Source organism: Anopheles funestus, chromosome 2RL, assembly GCF_943734845.2.
Source record: "Anopheles funestus chromosome 2RL, idAnoFuneDA-416_04, whole genome shotgun sequence".
In the NCBI taxonomy this organism is placed as follows: domain Eukaryota; kingdom Metazoa; phylum Arthropoda; class Insecta; order Diptera; family Culicidae; genus Anopheles; species Anopheles funestus.
In genome coordinates this window covers 100,544,694-100,558,374 of record NC_064598.1, presented here as the reverse complement: position 1 = coordinate 100,558,374, position 13,681 = coordinate 100,544,694, and the positions used below count along the sequence as shown (strand labels likewise).

The following is a 13,681-nucleotide window of genomic DNA, read 5'->3' as shown; positions in this document are numbered from 1 at the left end:
ATCCATCCACTGGAAAATAAGATTCTGCGCTGATGGTGGAAAAACTTGTCAATACATTCCAAGCACTCACTAATACAAGCATCAAACAAAAAAGTATGCTTTCGATGTAAACTCACCATGTAATGTGACCCACCAGCAGCAAAATAGACAGAGAGAGAGAGAGAGCAATTTTCCCCAAAAGCACAAGAACACGGAGCAATTTGATATGGTGGAAGGATGGCCATATACGATCCCTTCCCCTTAGTGCGTTTACATAGGCCAACGACCGTGGTGGCTTGGTGTCGAATGGCGGTTTCGAAGCCCAACGGAGCAATCAGTCGCTCTTAGGTACCTGTCAGAGCCGGACCTTCTCCAATTGGGGTTTCGAACGGTTTACATCGTCTCAGTTTAACTTCCGGCAGATAGGAGCATAACCTACGGTAAGATGGAGTATGGTGGGCGATTGTATGCGAAGAAGGACGAGATAATTTGATACTGTAGCTGGTGGTAGTGGCGGTAGTGTCGGGATGAAGAGAAAAACAACGACAGTGTCCTGTCACACGGTGCGTTTGATCGAATTTCGGGCGGGAGCAATTATTTTCTACGTCGTAGCACTGGAATGACAATCTCCGTCGCATCCTAGGATATTCAAGCGTATGTGAAAATGATGTAAAAATTCCGGGAAATGCTCTTTCCACATGAAAGAGCAAATCCGAGTGCTAGAATGTGTGTCCTAAGCATGTTATGCACGGCGGATGGATACCATTTTACATTGTGAATCACGAAGGAAAAGGCAAGAGTGAAAGGACAAGTGGAAAGTGTATTCTCTCGAGACAAAAAAAAAGAAAGCCAAACTTTAAGGCGGGATGTACCGCATCGGAAGTTAGTGCATGCTAAAACCAACCTAACGAAGGTCGATAAGACGAATCCTTAGAGCTGCGAATCCAATAACGGATTATCCTTTTCTTCACATCGCTTCAGCTGGCATAAAAAGGTGTCAGTATTTCTTGCCTGTGTGTATGTGTGTGTGTATGTGAACATGTAAGTGACAGTCAACATTCTAAGCTTCATTTGCAAAGTTTCTTGGATTAAGTCCGCCGTAGCCTTGTTTGCATTCAAGTGAACAGTTAAGTCTAGTGCTCCCGAAAAGGGTAAGGGAAATTGGCTTCATGTGGGTCAAGCCATGCAAATCTTCGGCTAAAGCGAGTTAATGATGCGAGCATATTGAGGCTTTCGATAGCTATCGGAAAATAAACGAAATGAAACCTTTTTCCTGTCGGTATTTGTTCAAAAGACACACACGGGTGGGATGACATTGAGGACTTTATACAGTCTACCACCCACCAAGAGCGTCTTGTTTTATATAGATTATGTCCTGACTCACAGACACTAAGGGTAGTTAATGCCAATAAAAAAAACGCAGACGCACGCAGTGAACGAGCAATAATTACTCTCAGCTATTATCTATCGTTGGGAAATAATATACTTACATGGTTCAGTATTTATATCTTCATCACTGGAGGAACTTTTCCACGGCCCACCCGGTGCCATTGCTGTCCAATCGAATGTGCTTTTGTTTGATTGATCGGAAATGAGTTGGAAGTGTTCCATCGGATGGATTGAGCGGCGTGGTACGGGTGTGATAATGTTGTCGATGAGAAGACTATCAATATGTAATGAATTGTTGTCTACGTAGTTTAAGAAGTCACTTGTCAAGAGCACGTGTTATGTTCGGAAAATTTTTGTGAACATTATCTTTACATGTGTGACAGTGTGTAAATAATAAATTTGTTGTTTAATATTGTGAACAATCAAGTAGTTTAGAGATTGAATTTGTAAATTTTATAACAACTCTTCCCAATGCATTGCCAAATGTGAAATCCGCAGCAATAAACGCCTTAATTTATGCAATCCGCACATCAAGGCTGTTACAACCACGTTTCTCGTCATTTTAAACGTACATGAAATTTGAAGAAGCTTTACAATCATTGGATTTGAAGACCTTCCAATGGGAATGGAACCGGTATATTTAAAATTCACAGCTTCATACCAATATTTGATCAATTAAACACCCTCATATACAATTATGCTTCTTCCACAGCGGCAGCATTTAAAATGATTAACTGATCATTTAATCAAACTCCACCGTTGCCCGCACGTGTGTCTCAGGTCGTCCCTACTCAGGATAAACTTACTGCTCACTAAACATATCTACATTCTCCCGGTCAACGCGTATACGTACACCAGCTTCAAGATAGCAGCCTCCGTGTCACCGATCAAGATGCGGCTAAAAACCGCACGGAAAAGTTTCCGACGCCACAAATCAAAGACGGCGATCGATTTTCCACAGCCCAGGTAAGTAGAGGACACATTTTCAAAGGTTTCCAACAGGTTGGTGTGTCGTGTCCATGAATCGACCAAATGACAAATCGCGGCACCATCGATCGTCATGCAATCTGGTTGGAAGGTGATGAGATGGCATCGATGGTCCAGGGCTGGTGGACGAGGTGTTTAGCTGTACTTGAACTTTTTGTGCTGTTCGAATGATAAAGTTGATGGTGGTCCCAAAACCGCCATCGGTGTGAAACAATACGTCGTACGAAGCGTGGAAAGATTTGTGTCCGATAATGTGACCGGTGTTTGTGTGTGTGTGTGTTTGTGTGATATCGCAATGATCTGTGGAGAAAAAACATTTTGCGAATAAATTGAGTTTTTCCCTTATCGTGAGAGGGTTGAAGGAAACACTGGTGTAGCAGAGGTGTCTATTTTCAAAAGTTATTGTCTGGAAAGGTGGTAGTGATATTTATTAGCTGCCAACTCGGGGTGGGTTATAGGGCAGAACTGGCCAACTGTGAGATGGGCTTGAAGATTGCAATCAGTGTGATGAAAATGCTAATGCAGCTAGTACAAATTATCGAGCTTTTCCAAGCATCAAAGTTGGGTGAATGTGTCATAATAGGTTTAGATCACTGTATGAAATGTTTGAATTGATTTGGAGGCTTATTTAAAAATAGGCTAAGGCTAAAATCTTGGCTCAAAGAACCTTGCTTTGGAATATATTACTTATTAATGTTTTTATATATTCAAAATAGGAATTAATTCGATTGCTCTTCTCAAAACCTTATCAATTGTAGCTATTTTTTATTGTCCATTTTAAAAATAGAACACACAACACATTCAATGAAGGGCAGCCAGACAATCCATCACTGCGGGAGCGTCTGATGAATGGCGTCCCTTAACGAGGGATCCGTGTGGCAACAATTCATTAATATGCGCCATGCATCATCATCATCGTCTCCATTCCTACTGGTTTCCTGCCGAGTTTCGCTCGCCCGACAGTCAGCAATGCAAAGTGTTTGCCTGAATTGAGATAAATTAACTGGCTTAACAAGACACTGACGCAACAGTTGCAACGAAGCGCCGGAAAATTTGTTTACTTATTAACCAAAGCACATTATCCGGTGCTGGAGCGGTATGGAAATCACTTTCTGCATCGTTGTTTGTACGATTGGTTCAAATACCACACATCATATGACGTCGTTTGAACTGATAAGCCACAAATCAATATTGGTAGAACGAAAATACGATTGTGCCCAACGAGGAAATTGTTGGCACGATAGTGTAGGCCCCTTGCTCTACTAGGCTTATGGTTGCTTTCATATATTACCGACAATTGAAATCATGATACGGTGGGAACACACCGTACCGGATAATCCATGCTCACCAATGGAATTCGTGTCGTTTGCAAAGTCGTTTTCTGAAGCAACTGTTGCCTGAAGTCCTTAAAACAGTGTAAGCAACACCCTGGCATAGAGGTGGGAACTGAAATATATCCCCAACGGTAGCATGACTGCGATCAAATTGGATTTCTCAATTTACAAGCAACTAATTTACCGTAAATCCATACACACCGTGGCGTTCAAAGATAACTTTGTCAAACCTATAAAGTCGCTTGTCGAAATTTGGGCAATTTGACAAAACCTGCATGAAAGGAATGAAGGAAATTTTTGTAAGAATACACCACACATCGGTGATCGAATCTCTTCTAGTCCTTAATAGTAGACTCTTAATATTAGTCCATTATAGAAAAGGCAATTTTTGCGCTGGAAATATATCTTATTATTTTATTGCATTACATATTCATAGTACATATTTACGTCATTGCTGATTACTTATTTATTATTATTTTTTTAATATGTTGTAAAAGTTTGTATTCACTAATTCAAGCTACTATTATAAAAATAATTTGTAGTTTGTTAAGAATCCTATTAACTTATTAATTAACCGATTATCTCGTATATGTTAGTTTGGTAATAGCATAACCACCCCTAATCCCACCCCAATTTTTTTTGCGAGAATAATAATGTTCGCGTTCCGGTCATACACACTTGCATTAAATTTGTCGCCCATTTTTTCTCTCAACCTATGCAACCATTATTTCACCACTTGGTTCTTCCTAGGTACATTTACCCACTAATTGACCGCATCACAACGTTAGAGAAATGCATAGGCGACATACTCCGTCCAGATACTACGGATGCCCATTTGTACATCTTACTAAGAGCAGCACTGCATCCTTGAAGGACCACTGGCCTACTCTAGCTCCCTATCTTTCAGCATGTACCTATTCGCACCCTAGAACTACACACTAAGTGCGCGCTCGTTTATCTCCGTGCGTATGCGAGGAAGCTGTAAGTGTGTTAGTATTACTCTACACACACACACATGCGCATTCGCGCACACACATTCGGTGGAGTCCCAAAAGCCGTGCGAGACACGTTTTGGTTCAGTTCGGATTGAAGCGCTAGTAAACGCGCACGCGGTGTTCCTTCCCGGATCGAAGGAAGCTTCGGTAGCGATCGGTGCGAAGCCACCCCCGGTGGCGAGTTTTTCCAATTTTCCGCCACTTGACAACCGGGCGAATCATACCTGTTGTGTTGTTTCGGTATTAATTTGGTGAGTGAAAAGCGGCGTAACAAGTGCAATAATGGTGCAAAAATAGTAGTGAAAACTTCTGTAACGCAAACATCTAAAAGTGTTATGTGAATATTAGTGTATTACATACAACAAACTAAGTGAAATGTTTTCAAAAAGATTAGACAGATGTAATTGCTTCTTATTAAGGCAAAAGTAATAAGGATTTTGTGCCGATTGTTGTACTGATTATTTGCTCTCGCATTTTCCAACATTTTTTTTACCTATGTACCCTATGCTTTGCCACACGGTCAGAAGATCTTTTTTCTCTGTGACGTTTGTACATACACACTTTTTTGTATTTCTTTTTCAAAGTCAAATTTTTGTTATTAATAGCACCGGTGGAACGGTCCATTATTGCTTTCATGGGTGTGTGTGTATATGACTCTGAACGTATTTTTTTAAATTCCTCAACCAACCGCTGGGAACTGATTAGTATCTATTACCATCAATACTAGCACTAATACTACTGCCACAACGGTTCGCGATCTATTTGCAAACCGTGCAATAATATTGTTGGTTTTAAAACGATGTTTTTTTCCAAGCACACTCTTTCTATTTTATCAGTGCAATCATTCAATGTGTGGGGTGTTTTTTCTCACCCCAAAGACGCCCCAAAAAGAAGGTCAACCAACCAAGTGAATGTGTGGCGCGTCCTTTACGAAGGGTGAGCAGCGGCTTTCTAGGTTATGGTCGTTTATTTGGACAGTCTCCTTCTCGGTGTTGATCTGGGAACGGGCAAGGAAGACTGCTTCAGTGCGTTGATGTGACGTGTGAAGAGAGATGCGTGTTCTGCATGATCGTAGTGGTAGGTGAAGATCGCACACGACTACTCAACACCGTATAACGTTGTGCGTATCAGACAGAATGTCGAAAACATGTGGCGATCAGGGAGAAAAGCAAAAGAGACACCACAGTCACTACTTTGGTCATAACTTATTATCCATCGGGTTTATGCAAGGTATTTTCCAACAGCTGAGCTGGTAATGTTTATCCGTTAGTAAATAATCGATAGACAGTTCGATCGAGTTGAAACCGGCTTGGAGGTAAAATTATCACACGCCGCAGTAACTCTGATCTGTTAGCAAAATTTATTTCATTTTTATTGGCTCTTCGCTTGCAAGTTGGTTAAGCAAAATATGAAAAAATTACCAACACAGCCAAAAACAAGATCCGTTTGTTAATCCGTGCTACAATTATCTTCGTAGTACGCGTGTGGTACCGACAATTGAAAACAATTCAATGAGACTTTTGACAATCGTGCAAATTACGTCGCCCGCTCTTGACTTCTTCCTTCCTTTAGTTAAACGACAATTTGCGGTTTAATCGGCACATTGCATCGAAAAGCACCCTCTCACGTACGCTGCAACCCTTCTTCTGCCTCCCTCTGGAGGTGGAGGAGTTTTTTTAACAGAAACTCTCGCTCTTGACAACCGCTTTATGTGCGCCATAAAAATGAAGACATTATGGCCCGTACGTACATGCCGTTGTGCAGTTAACTCGGGTGGACCACCTTATAATGATGATCAGCGCTGGTTGCGAAAGGATCCAAAGTAAAAAGAAGGTACTGGAGACATATGGCATCCGTCCGGGCTTCAACATCAGCGCAAACGAAAAGGGTGGCCACCAGTTACAATTGTATGGTAGTGGAGCAGAGAAATTTGTTAGAGAAAGTATGTATATGAGTAGAGAACTTTGTGTAAAACGTTTGTCAAAAAATAGTCGCCAACTCTGAGGGCTCCTCTCTTCCGTCCAAAAAAAAAAATTGAAAATCAAACACAATACACTTGAAGCTGCAAAGAAAAATATTTGGAGGACGAAAATCGATTAAAATGGAAAATCAAACAGTAAAGTTTTGTTAGGCGGGGGAGCTGACTACTTCAGCCCAGCGACCTTCCATGACTGTTTTTGGGCCGAAAACAAATTTGCAATATTATTTCCATCACTCCAGGAACATCCGGAAAAACAAACACCGAATTATGTTCGTAACAAGGATAAATAAAAAAAAGTAAACTACATACTGACTACAACTTGGCGCTTCGTTGGCCAATTTTCGCCAACGACGGTTGCTGCTTTGTCAGCAGAAGGACGTCGTTCGGTGTTTTCGATTTTCCGAAACGATTCGTTTATCGAGAAAAGCGTTTTATAGAAGAATGGTTGATTCAGGGCTTTTTGTTATAGTTAGGCCAACCTTCCAACAGGGAGATTAAGACAGTTGCTCTTTGCCATCTGTTGGCGACAGTCTTGTTTCTGAAGAATGTTTCAACGAAATCATCTTAATCTTGTTGGAGCAGTCTGCGGATAAAGGGTACCTTTGCATGGTGACAATCTCTCGCATCAATTGAGCTCTACTGTTTGGCAACATAAAAGAATGTACCTTTATTCATGTTTAACTATCCATTAAGTGCGTTTTGTGTTCCATTGTTCGTGATGAGTGTATAAAACCAACACCCGGTGCCCGAAAGCATGAACTATCTAAACAATCTGAACGTCTTCAAACGGCGTCGTAACATCTCGTCCACCGATTCATCGTCGGCCGTCTCGTCACCGGCCACACCATTGCCGGCGACTATCGATGGTGCTGCCAGCACGTCCGGTGCACCTACCAATGGAGCCGGAACTCCTCAGCGCAAAAAGAAAAAGAAGAAGAACCGTAAGCGTACTATTTCCGTTGTTCCCATCAGCGAGGTGACGGAAGCATCGCTGGAGCTATGGCGCACGTTACCGCCGAAGATTCGTCACGATCCCAGCATGGTGTCCTTTCAGCAGGTTGAATTGGAGCACGCCCGACTGCACGGTAAGTACGGTAACGGATGGAACGATTGGAACATTGAAAGGCTTCTCGGTAGTGCTTGAAGTCTGTAAGGGACAGGGTCAGAAGCTATTAGGAAGCTATTAGGAACTATTATTGACGCAGTATTGTGTAGACAAGGCCCGAGACCACTTGCAGTTGATGCAACGTACTCCAATTGTTGTGCGGGCACATTATGAAGCTGATGGTTTTGATGGTTTTGTGTAATAGCCGTTCCAGAGAATCGTCTTGATCCTTTTACGAGGAAGATTTCTTTCTTTTCCTCTATTTGATGTGCTCGGGATACTCCATGCACTAATGTTAAACAAATTGAACAACAACATCTCCATGTTCTGCTGCGTTTGAGCAACAATTCCCATTTCTTTCAACCAACTCCTGGTTTCGTAGATCGCCACCAAAGAAGCACTCGGTAGAAGAAGTGCAGTTAGTTAGCGGTAAGTGCCTCTTGTCGGGCTGGATTTCGCAAAATACAGGTCGTTTGCTTTGAAAACTGAACCGGATGCTGGTGCTCCATTCATGAACGAAATCGATGCATCTTTGCACCGAGTTTTGTGAGCGTTGGAAAGTGTAATGGAAATAGAAATGTAGGACAAGCATCACTTGTAGCGCTCACTTCAGTCGAGTTGAAGACGGATGGCCCATAATCGCATTTTCCTTCATTGATGGGTTGTAGATTTGCAAATACTTATGTCATAAAGCTGGAATGGTGAAACAAGAGAGAGATATTCTTAACTGTATCTAAATGTCTAACCAACATGAAACTTTTCTTTAAAATTATTAAGAAATAAAAGATACGCAAAGCAATCGGACCTTTAAAGCTAGCAATTTGACGACCGCTGGCTTCGTCCGGAATAGTTTATTCGCGTAAATCCGATTACAGCCTTCTTAATCGACACCAATTGTGGTCGGACAGCATAGTTGTGCCGAAGACTAAACAACGCGCACAAAGTCGAAGAGATGATCTTGACGAAAGCGAAAGTATTCAGACCAATTTGTTGGGCGTAATTTTGTATTCTGAGAATTCTTAAACCGCCACGGCTGACATTTAACCGTCGTACGATGGAATAGATAAGACTAGAGTGCTTAGAAAACCGTCCCATGATTAGAGACGATACGTAGCGTTGAACTTTCCAGCTGAGGGCAGTTGATTGATCGTAGTATAGTGCGCCGGTACTGTAGAGTCGGTCTATTTAAACCGATTGTTCGTTGACATACGATACGGTGCGTACGCGATATGATTACTGCTGAAAGCGGATATCGTTAAGAGAAGCTAAACTGTGGAAATATTTGTGGTCACTTTTTATAGCGCTTTTAGTAAACGTATAAAGTCACTCGAATAGAGAGCAGTGACATTTGGAGTAGATTTGGTAAAGTGTGATTGGCAAATAAATCGGTTTGTTCCATTTGTTTTGGGTAGGTGATTGTCATGAGGATTCGTTTCCGGAAATTCAAGGGCTAGAAGAGGACGGTGCCGAAGAGTACGAAGAGGAAGAGGAGGAAGAGGAAGACGAGGAGTACGAGAATGAGTTCATCACCATCAACGTCACCAATGAGGAGGGTCAAAATAAGGAAATAGGCCATGTAAAGGAGAAGAAGTAAGTATCGGACAAAGATGCATTCATTTGATAATACAAATGCAAAAACGATGATTTCACTGTTCTTCCAAAATGTCGTTTCTCCCATAATAATAGAGAAATACCGAAACCACACGTCCATCATTTGGCTGGCCATTACATCGGTAACATCACCCCACCAAAGCACGATGATATCAACGATACCGGGCAGAACAATCTAGACGAGGATCATCCATTCCGGAAGTACTCGAAAATTATCTGCTTATTCATCACTTGGCTACTGATTATGTCGTTTATGGTGGTGAAGGATGAGAAGTTGGTTGAACCGAAGCATCTATCGATTTCACCGGGCAAAACGAAGGCATACATCTTACCCCATCTACCGCAGAGCACCCGAATAAAGGTGACACTCGAGGGTACGTTCCTGAGCGAACCGTACAGCAACATTACTGAGCACTATCTGGAAGTTTATCTGCAAATGCTATCCTCCACGTTGGAGATGAACTCAACAGAAATGTACTCAACAAGCTCAGCAAAGGTAAGCATCATGGTTGAAATTTTTGGTTGATTGACCACTATCCAAGAGATTTAATATAATTTCTTCTTGTTCTGTTTTCGTAGAACATCAGCGACTCCTGGTACATCCCGATCGTGCACCCATACCTTTTCGATAGCGCACCGATCATTAAGGAGCAGCGTCTGTTCGACATCATCGATACCAACTACGAACAGCTTCACCAACCAAATGGTGGCCTGGTGCGATTGATGCTTCGCAGTAACATCCCAGCCAGTATGCCGGTTGCGATCCGATATGATCAGTCGCCCGTGAACCGTGACGTCGGTGTTATCTATGCCGCGTTCGTGCTTATCTTCCTGTACGTGTTGATCATCTGGGAGATCGTGCACCGAACGTTCGCGGCTGTGATTGCCTCTACGTTAGCTATATCAATCCTTGCTGCGCTGAACGATCGTCCCACGATGGAGGATATTATTGGGTGGATAGATGTCGAGACGATTCTGCTACTGTTTTCAATGATGATCCTGGTGGCGATTCTTGCCGAGACGGGAATATTCGACTTTCTGTCTGTGTACATCTACAAGGTATTGAGGGGTTTTTTGTACTCGTAAACAACTGAGTTAAAGAAAACTATGATAAATTTTCCTCTTTTCTATTACAGATAACAAACGGCAAGATATGGAGTCTTATACACTGCCTCTGTCTGTGTACGGTTTTGATCTCTTCATTTTTGGACAATGTGACAACCGTACTTTTAATGGCCCCCATAACAATACGGTGAGTTGTTAATAGTTTAAGTCCACTATCACGTCACTAAGTAGGAACGTCTGTTCTTGATAGGCTCTGTGAAGTGATGGACATGAATCCGGTACCCATTCTGATGGCAATCACTGTACATGCCAACATTGGTGGTACGACAACACCTGTTGGTGATCCACCAAACATCATCATTACATCGAATCAGTACATACTGAAACACGTAAGAAGCTGATAGACGTTACAGACGATTTGATTTATGATTAATGTGACATTTGTTCGTCTCTTCAGGGCGTTACTTTCCTCACGTTTACCGCTCACATGCTGGTCGGTGTAATTATTGTAGTCATCACCACCAACATCCATTTGCGCATTATCTACAAAAACATTAACCACCTGCGTATGCACGAACCGAAAGAGCTTAAAGAGTTGCGCCGCAACATTAAGGTGTGGGAGCGTGCTGCCGGTAAGATCCCACCGTACTCCAAGGATGCCAACATAGTGCGCGAAACGCTCATGAAGAAGGTGAAGCTGTTGCGCCATCAGTACAAGAAAAAGATGACGAAAGGCACTGTGCCGGAGGATATTTATCGCTCCACACTGGAAGAACTACAGCGGGAACATCCGATCAAGAACCGGCCCCTGCTGATCAAGTCGGGTATAGTGTGTGTATTTATAGTGTCACTGTTTTTCCTCGAGTCAATTCCGGAATTGCGTCGCCTGTCGTCCGGTTGGGCCGCACTGCTTGGTGTGGTACTGCTGCTGATCATCTCCGACAAGAACGATATGGATGCGGTTCTCTCGAGAGTAGAGTGGCCAACATTACTGTTCTTTGCCGCCATGTTTACGCTGATGGAAGCGGTCGAGCGGATGGGTTTGATTGATTGGATAGGACATGCGACGGAAACGATTATTCTTTCCGTTTCGGAAGATCTTCGGCTTGCTGTAGCGATCATTATAATACTGTGGATTTCGGCTCTAACGTCTGCGTTCGTCGACAGTATCCCCGTGACGGCCATGATGGTGAAGATTGTGGTTGCATTATCGGAGAAAGCGTACCTCGGGTTGCCGCTACAGCCGATGGTTTGGGCGTTAGCATTCGGACCGTGTCTCGGCGGCAATGGCACGTTGGTCGGTGCATCTGCAAACGTTATATGCGCCGGTATTGCTGAACAGCATGGCTATCGATTCAGCTTTATGGATTATTTCAAGTATGTACACGCATATACGGTTTCGAGACAAATTATGCTAATGATGTTTACCATTGCTCGTTTTAGACTTGGATTCCCGATCATGCTGGTCAGTGTGCTGGTCACTACCGGGTACCTGATAATGGCTCACGTCGTTTTCGCCTGGCACTAGGTCCGAAACGGATCTAGTTATTTCTTACCATTTAAGATCGCGATCAAACGATCGTACGCCACTATAGCAGGTTACTGTGTTGTTCAGTTGTTGTCTAACTGTTGTGTCTTTAACTACTCTTTAGAAAGAAAATCGAGCCAAATCCATGCTTAACAAAAGCCCGGCTTACATCTGCACCGTTACAAAACCTTTAAATTTCTGATCGTGCATTTTAGCAGTGCGAAATTCGTGAAAGATAACAGAAACATAAGTACAGCAATTGAAAACCCAACCACATTGGAATTGAGATGCAATACGAGAGATTATTGGTTAGTGGTTTTCGTTTTTTTGTTGTTCCTTGATAAGAAATGTGAGAACACAGTTTTAGACGCAAATAAAGACGAAAGACACGTCAGTTCAGAGAGATATTTTTAGACGGCGTTCAACAATCTGCATTACATTATTATTGCTCTGTGTACGCAAAACAGTTAAATTCGATCGTTTTGTTTAGAATATGAAACGTTCTCCACGTGCTGTGCTTTCTTTTTATGAATGTTTTGGAAGACGATGGAACCGCTTGCCGCCTTAAGTATGTTAATTTTCTTTTCGCATCAGGTGCTTCACAAACAGAAACATTATGACGTCAATACGGCAAGGTTCGTCGATGAGTTTTCCTCTGATGATGAGTGATTTGGGTTCGTGGAGGTCGTTTGCCTTGTGTGTTTACGTTGGCAAAATGAGTGCAAAATCACAGCTATGTTTATGCTTCTATTGGCAAATGAAAGGGTTCTGGAAATTCGGTGCTGATGGAATCACTGACACCAGTCCGTTGATGGGTGGTGAGGGTGCAATAATATTGACTTATTTTTAATGCTTATTACTTTAGTACGAGAAAGAAAGGTGCACACGAATCGTATCATTGACGTATTACGGTTTATGTGCAATAGATTCAAAGGAGGTTGCAGAGGTTTGTGATTGATCTGAGTTTTACTATTTTTGGCACAAGATACTAAGCGCAACTGACACATTCTAAACGCTTCAGGGATCACAATAAGCGCACGGTAAAAAAAATCAATAGAACTTATTTGCACGTGTAGAGCGCCCTCTAGCGTAAAAACCAACCCTGTTTTCTCATGCCATGCTGCAATTAAAACAAACTCGTCTTAATTTTTCCTTCTGTCTCCAATCAAAACACTGTTTCGGGTTTTTTTGATTCTCCCCGTCTTTCCAGTCACTCACCAATACATATCAATACATTTTGGGGAAGTTTTGTTCTGGGGTTTTTTTGTGTTACGAATTCGAAGTGAGAGAGGAAGTGAGAGAGTGTTTTCCTTCACCAGGAGAAATACTCGGAAAAACCGCGTGCTGTAGTGTGCCGATGTGTGACAGTGGTTTGGTTCTATTTTCCGGGGGCCTTTTTTACCCGTGTAGATTTCCGTATGGGAGCTACAGGAGCGCCTCTATGTTGCGACGATTTAGCGACAGGTCCTTCTGGCGAGCCTTTTGAGGCTTGATTCGTCAACAAGTGCCCTCAACCCACTCCCGAGAAAACTAAGCTACAGAGAGAAAGAGAGAGAAACTGGAAAAACCATTGAGAGAGATCGAGAATTTTCTCCCATCTCGATGTGTTTGTATTGCTTTACGTTCCATTTTTCACCACGCTGTGTATATGGGTGTGCTTCGTCAATGGAATCGTGGCAGGACGGGGATTTTCTTTCCAGAAACACC

General features: G+C 42.5%; 1 protein-coding gene across 2 annotated transcripts; it reads left to right on the top strand.

Annotated features, from left to right (window-relative positions):
- The first annotated feature begins 298 nt into the window (after window positions 1-298).
- LOC125763396 (P protein-like) lies at window positions 299-12,402 on the top strand. 2 transcript variants are annotated; one of them, XM_049426553.1, is made up of 10 exons: window positions 299-419; window positions 2,081-2,334; window positions 7,638-7,750; window positions 9,183-9,360; window positions 9,457-9,877; window positions 9,961-10,440; window positions 10,518-10,633; window positions 10,697-10,835; window positions 10,904-11,823; window positions 11,890-12,402. In XM_049426553.1, the coding sequence occupies exons 2-10, from the start codon at window positions 2,261-2,263 to the stop codon at window positions 11,972-11,974; spliced, it is 2,526 nt and encodes an 841-aa protein (XP_049282510.1). In that variant the 5' UTR covers window positions 299-419; window positions 2,081-2,260; the 3' UTR covers window positions 11,975-12,402. The 2 variants fall into 2 exon arrangements, with proteins under 2 accessions (XP_049282510.1, XP_049282509.1); XM_049426552.1 differs by lacking the exons at window positions 299-419; window positions 2,081-2,334 and adding an exon at window positions 4,661-4,935 and having other exon boundaries at window positions 7,359-7,750.
- The last annotated feature ends 1,279 nt before the right edge of the window (window positions 12,403-13,681 follow it).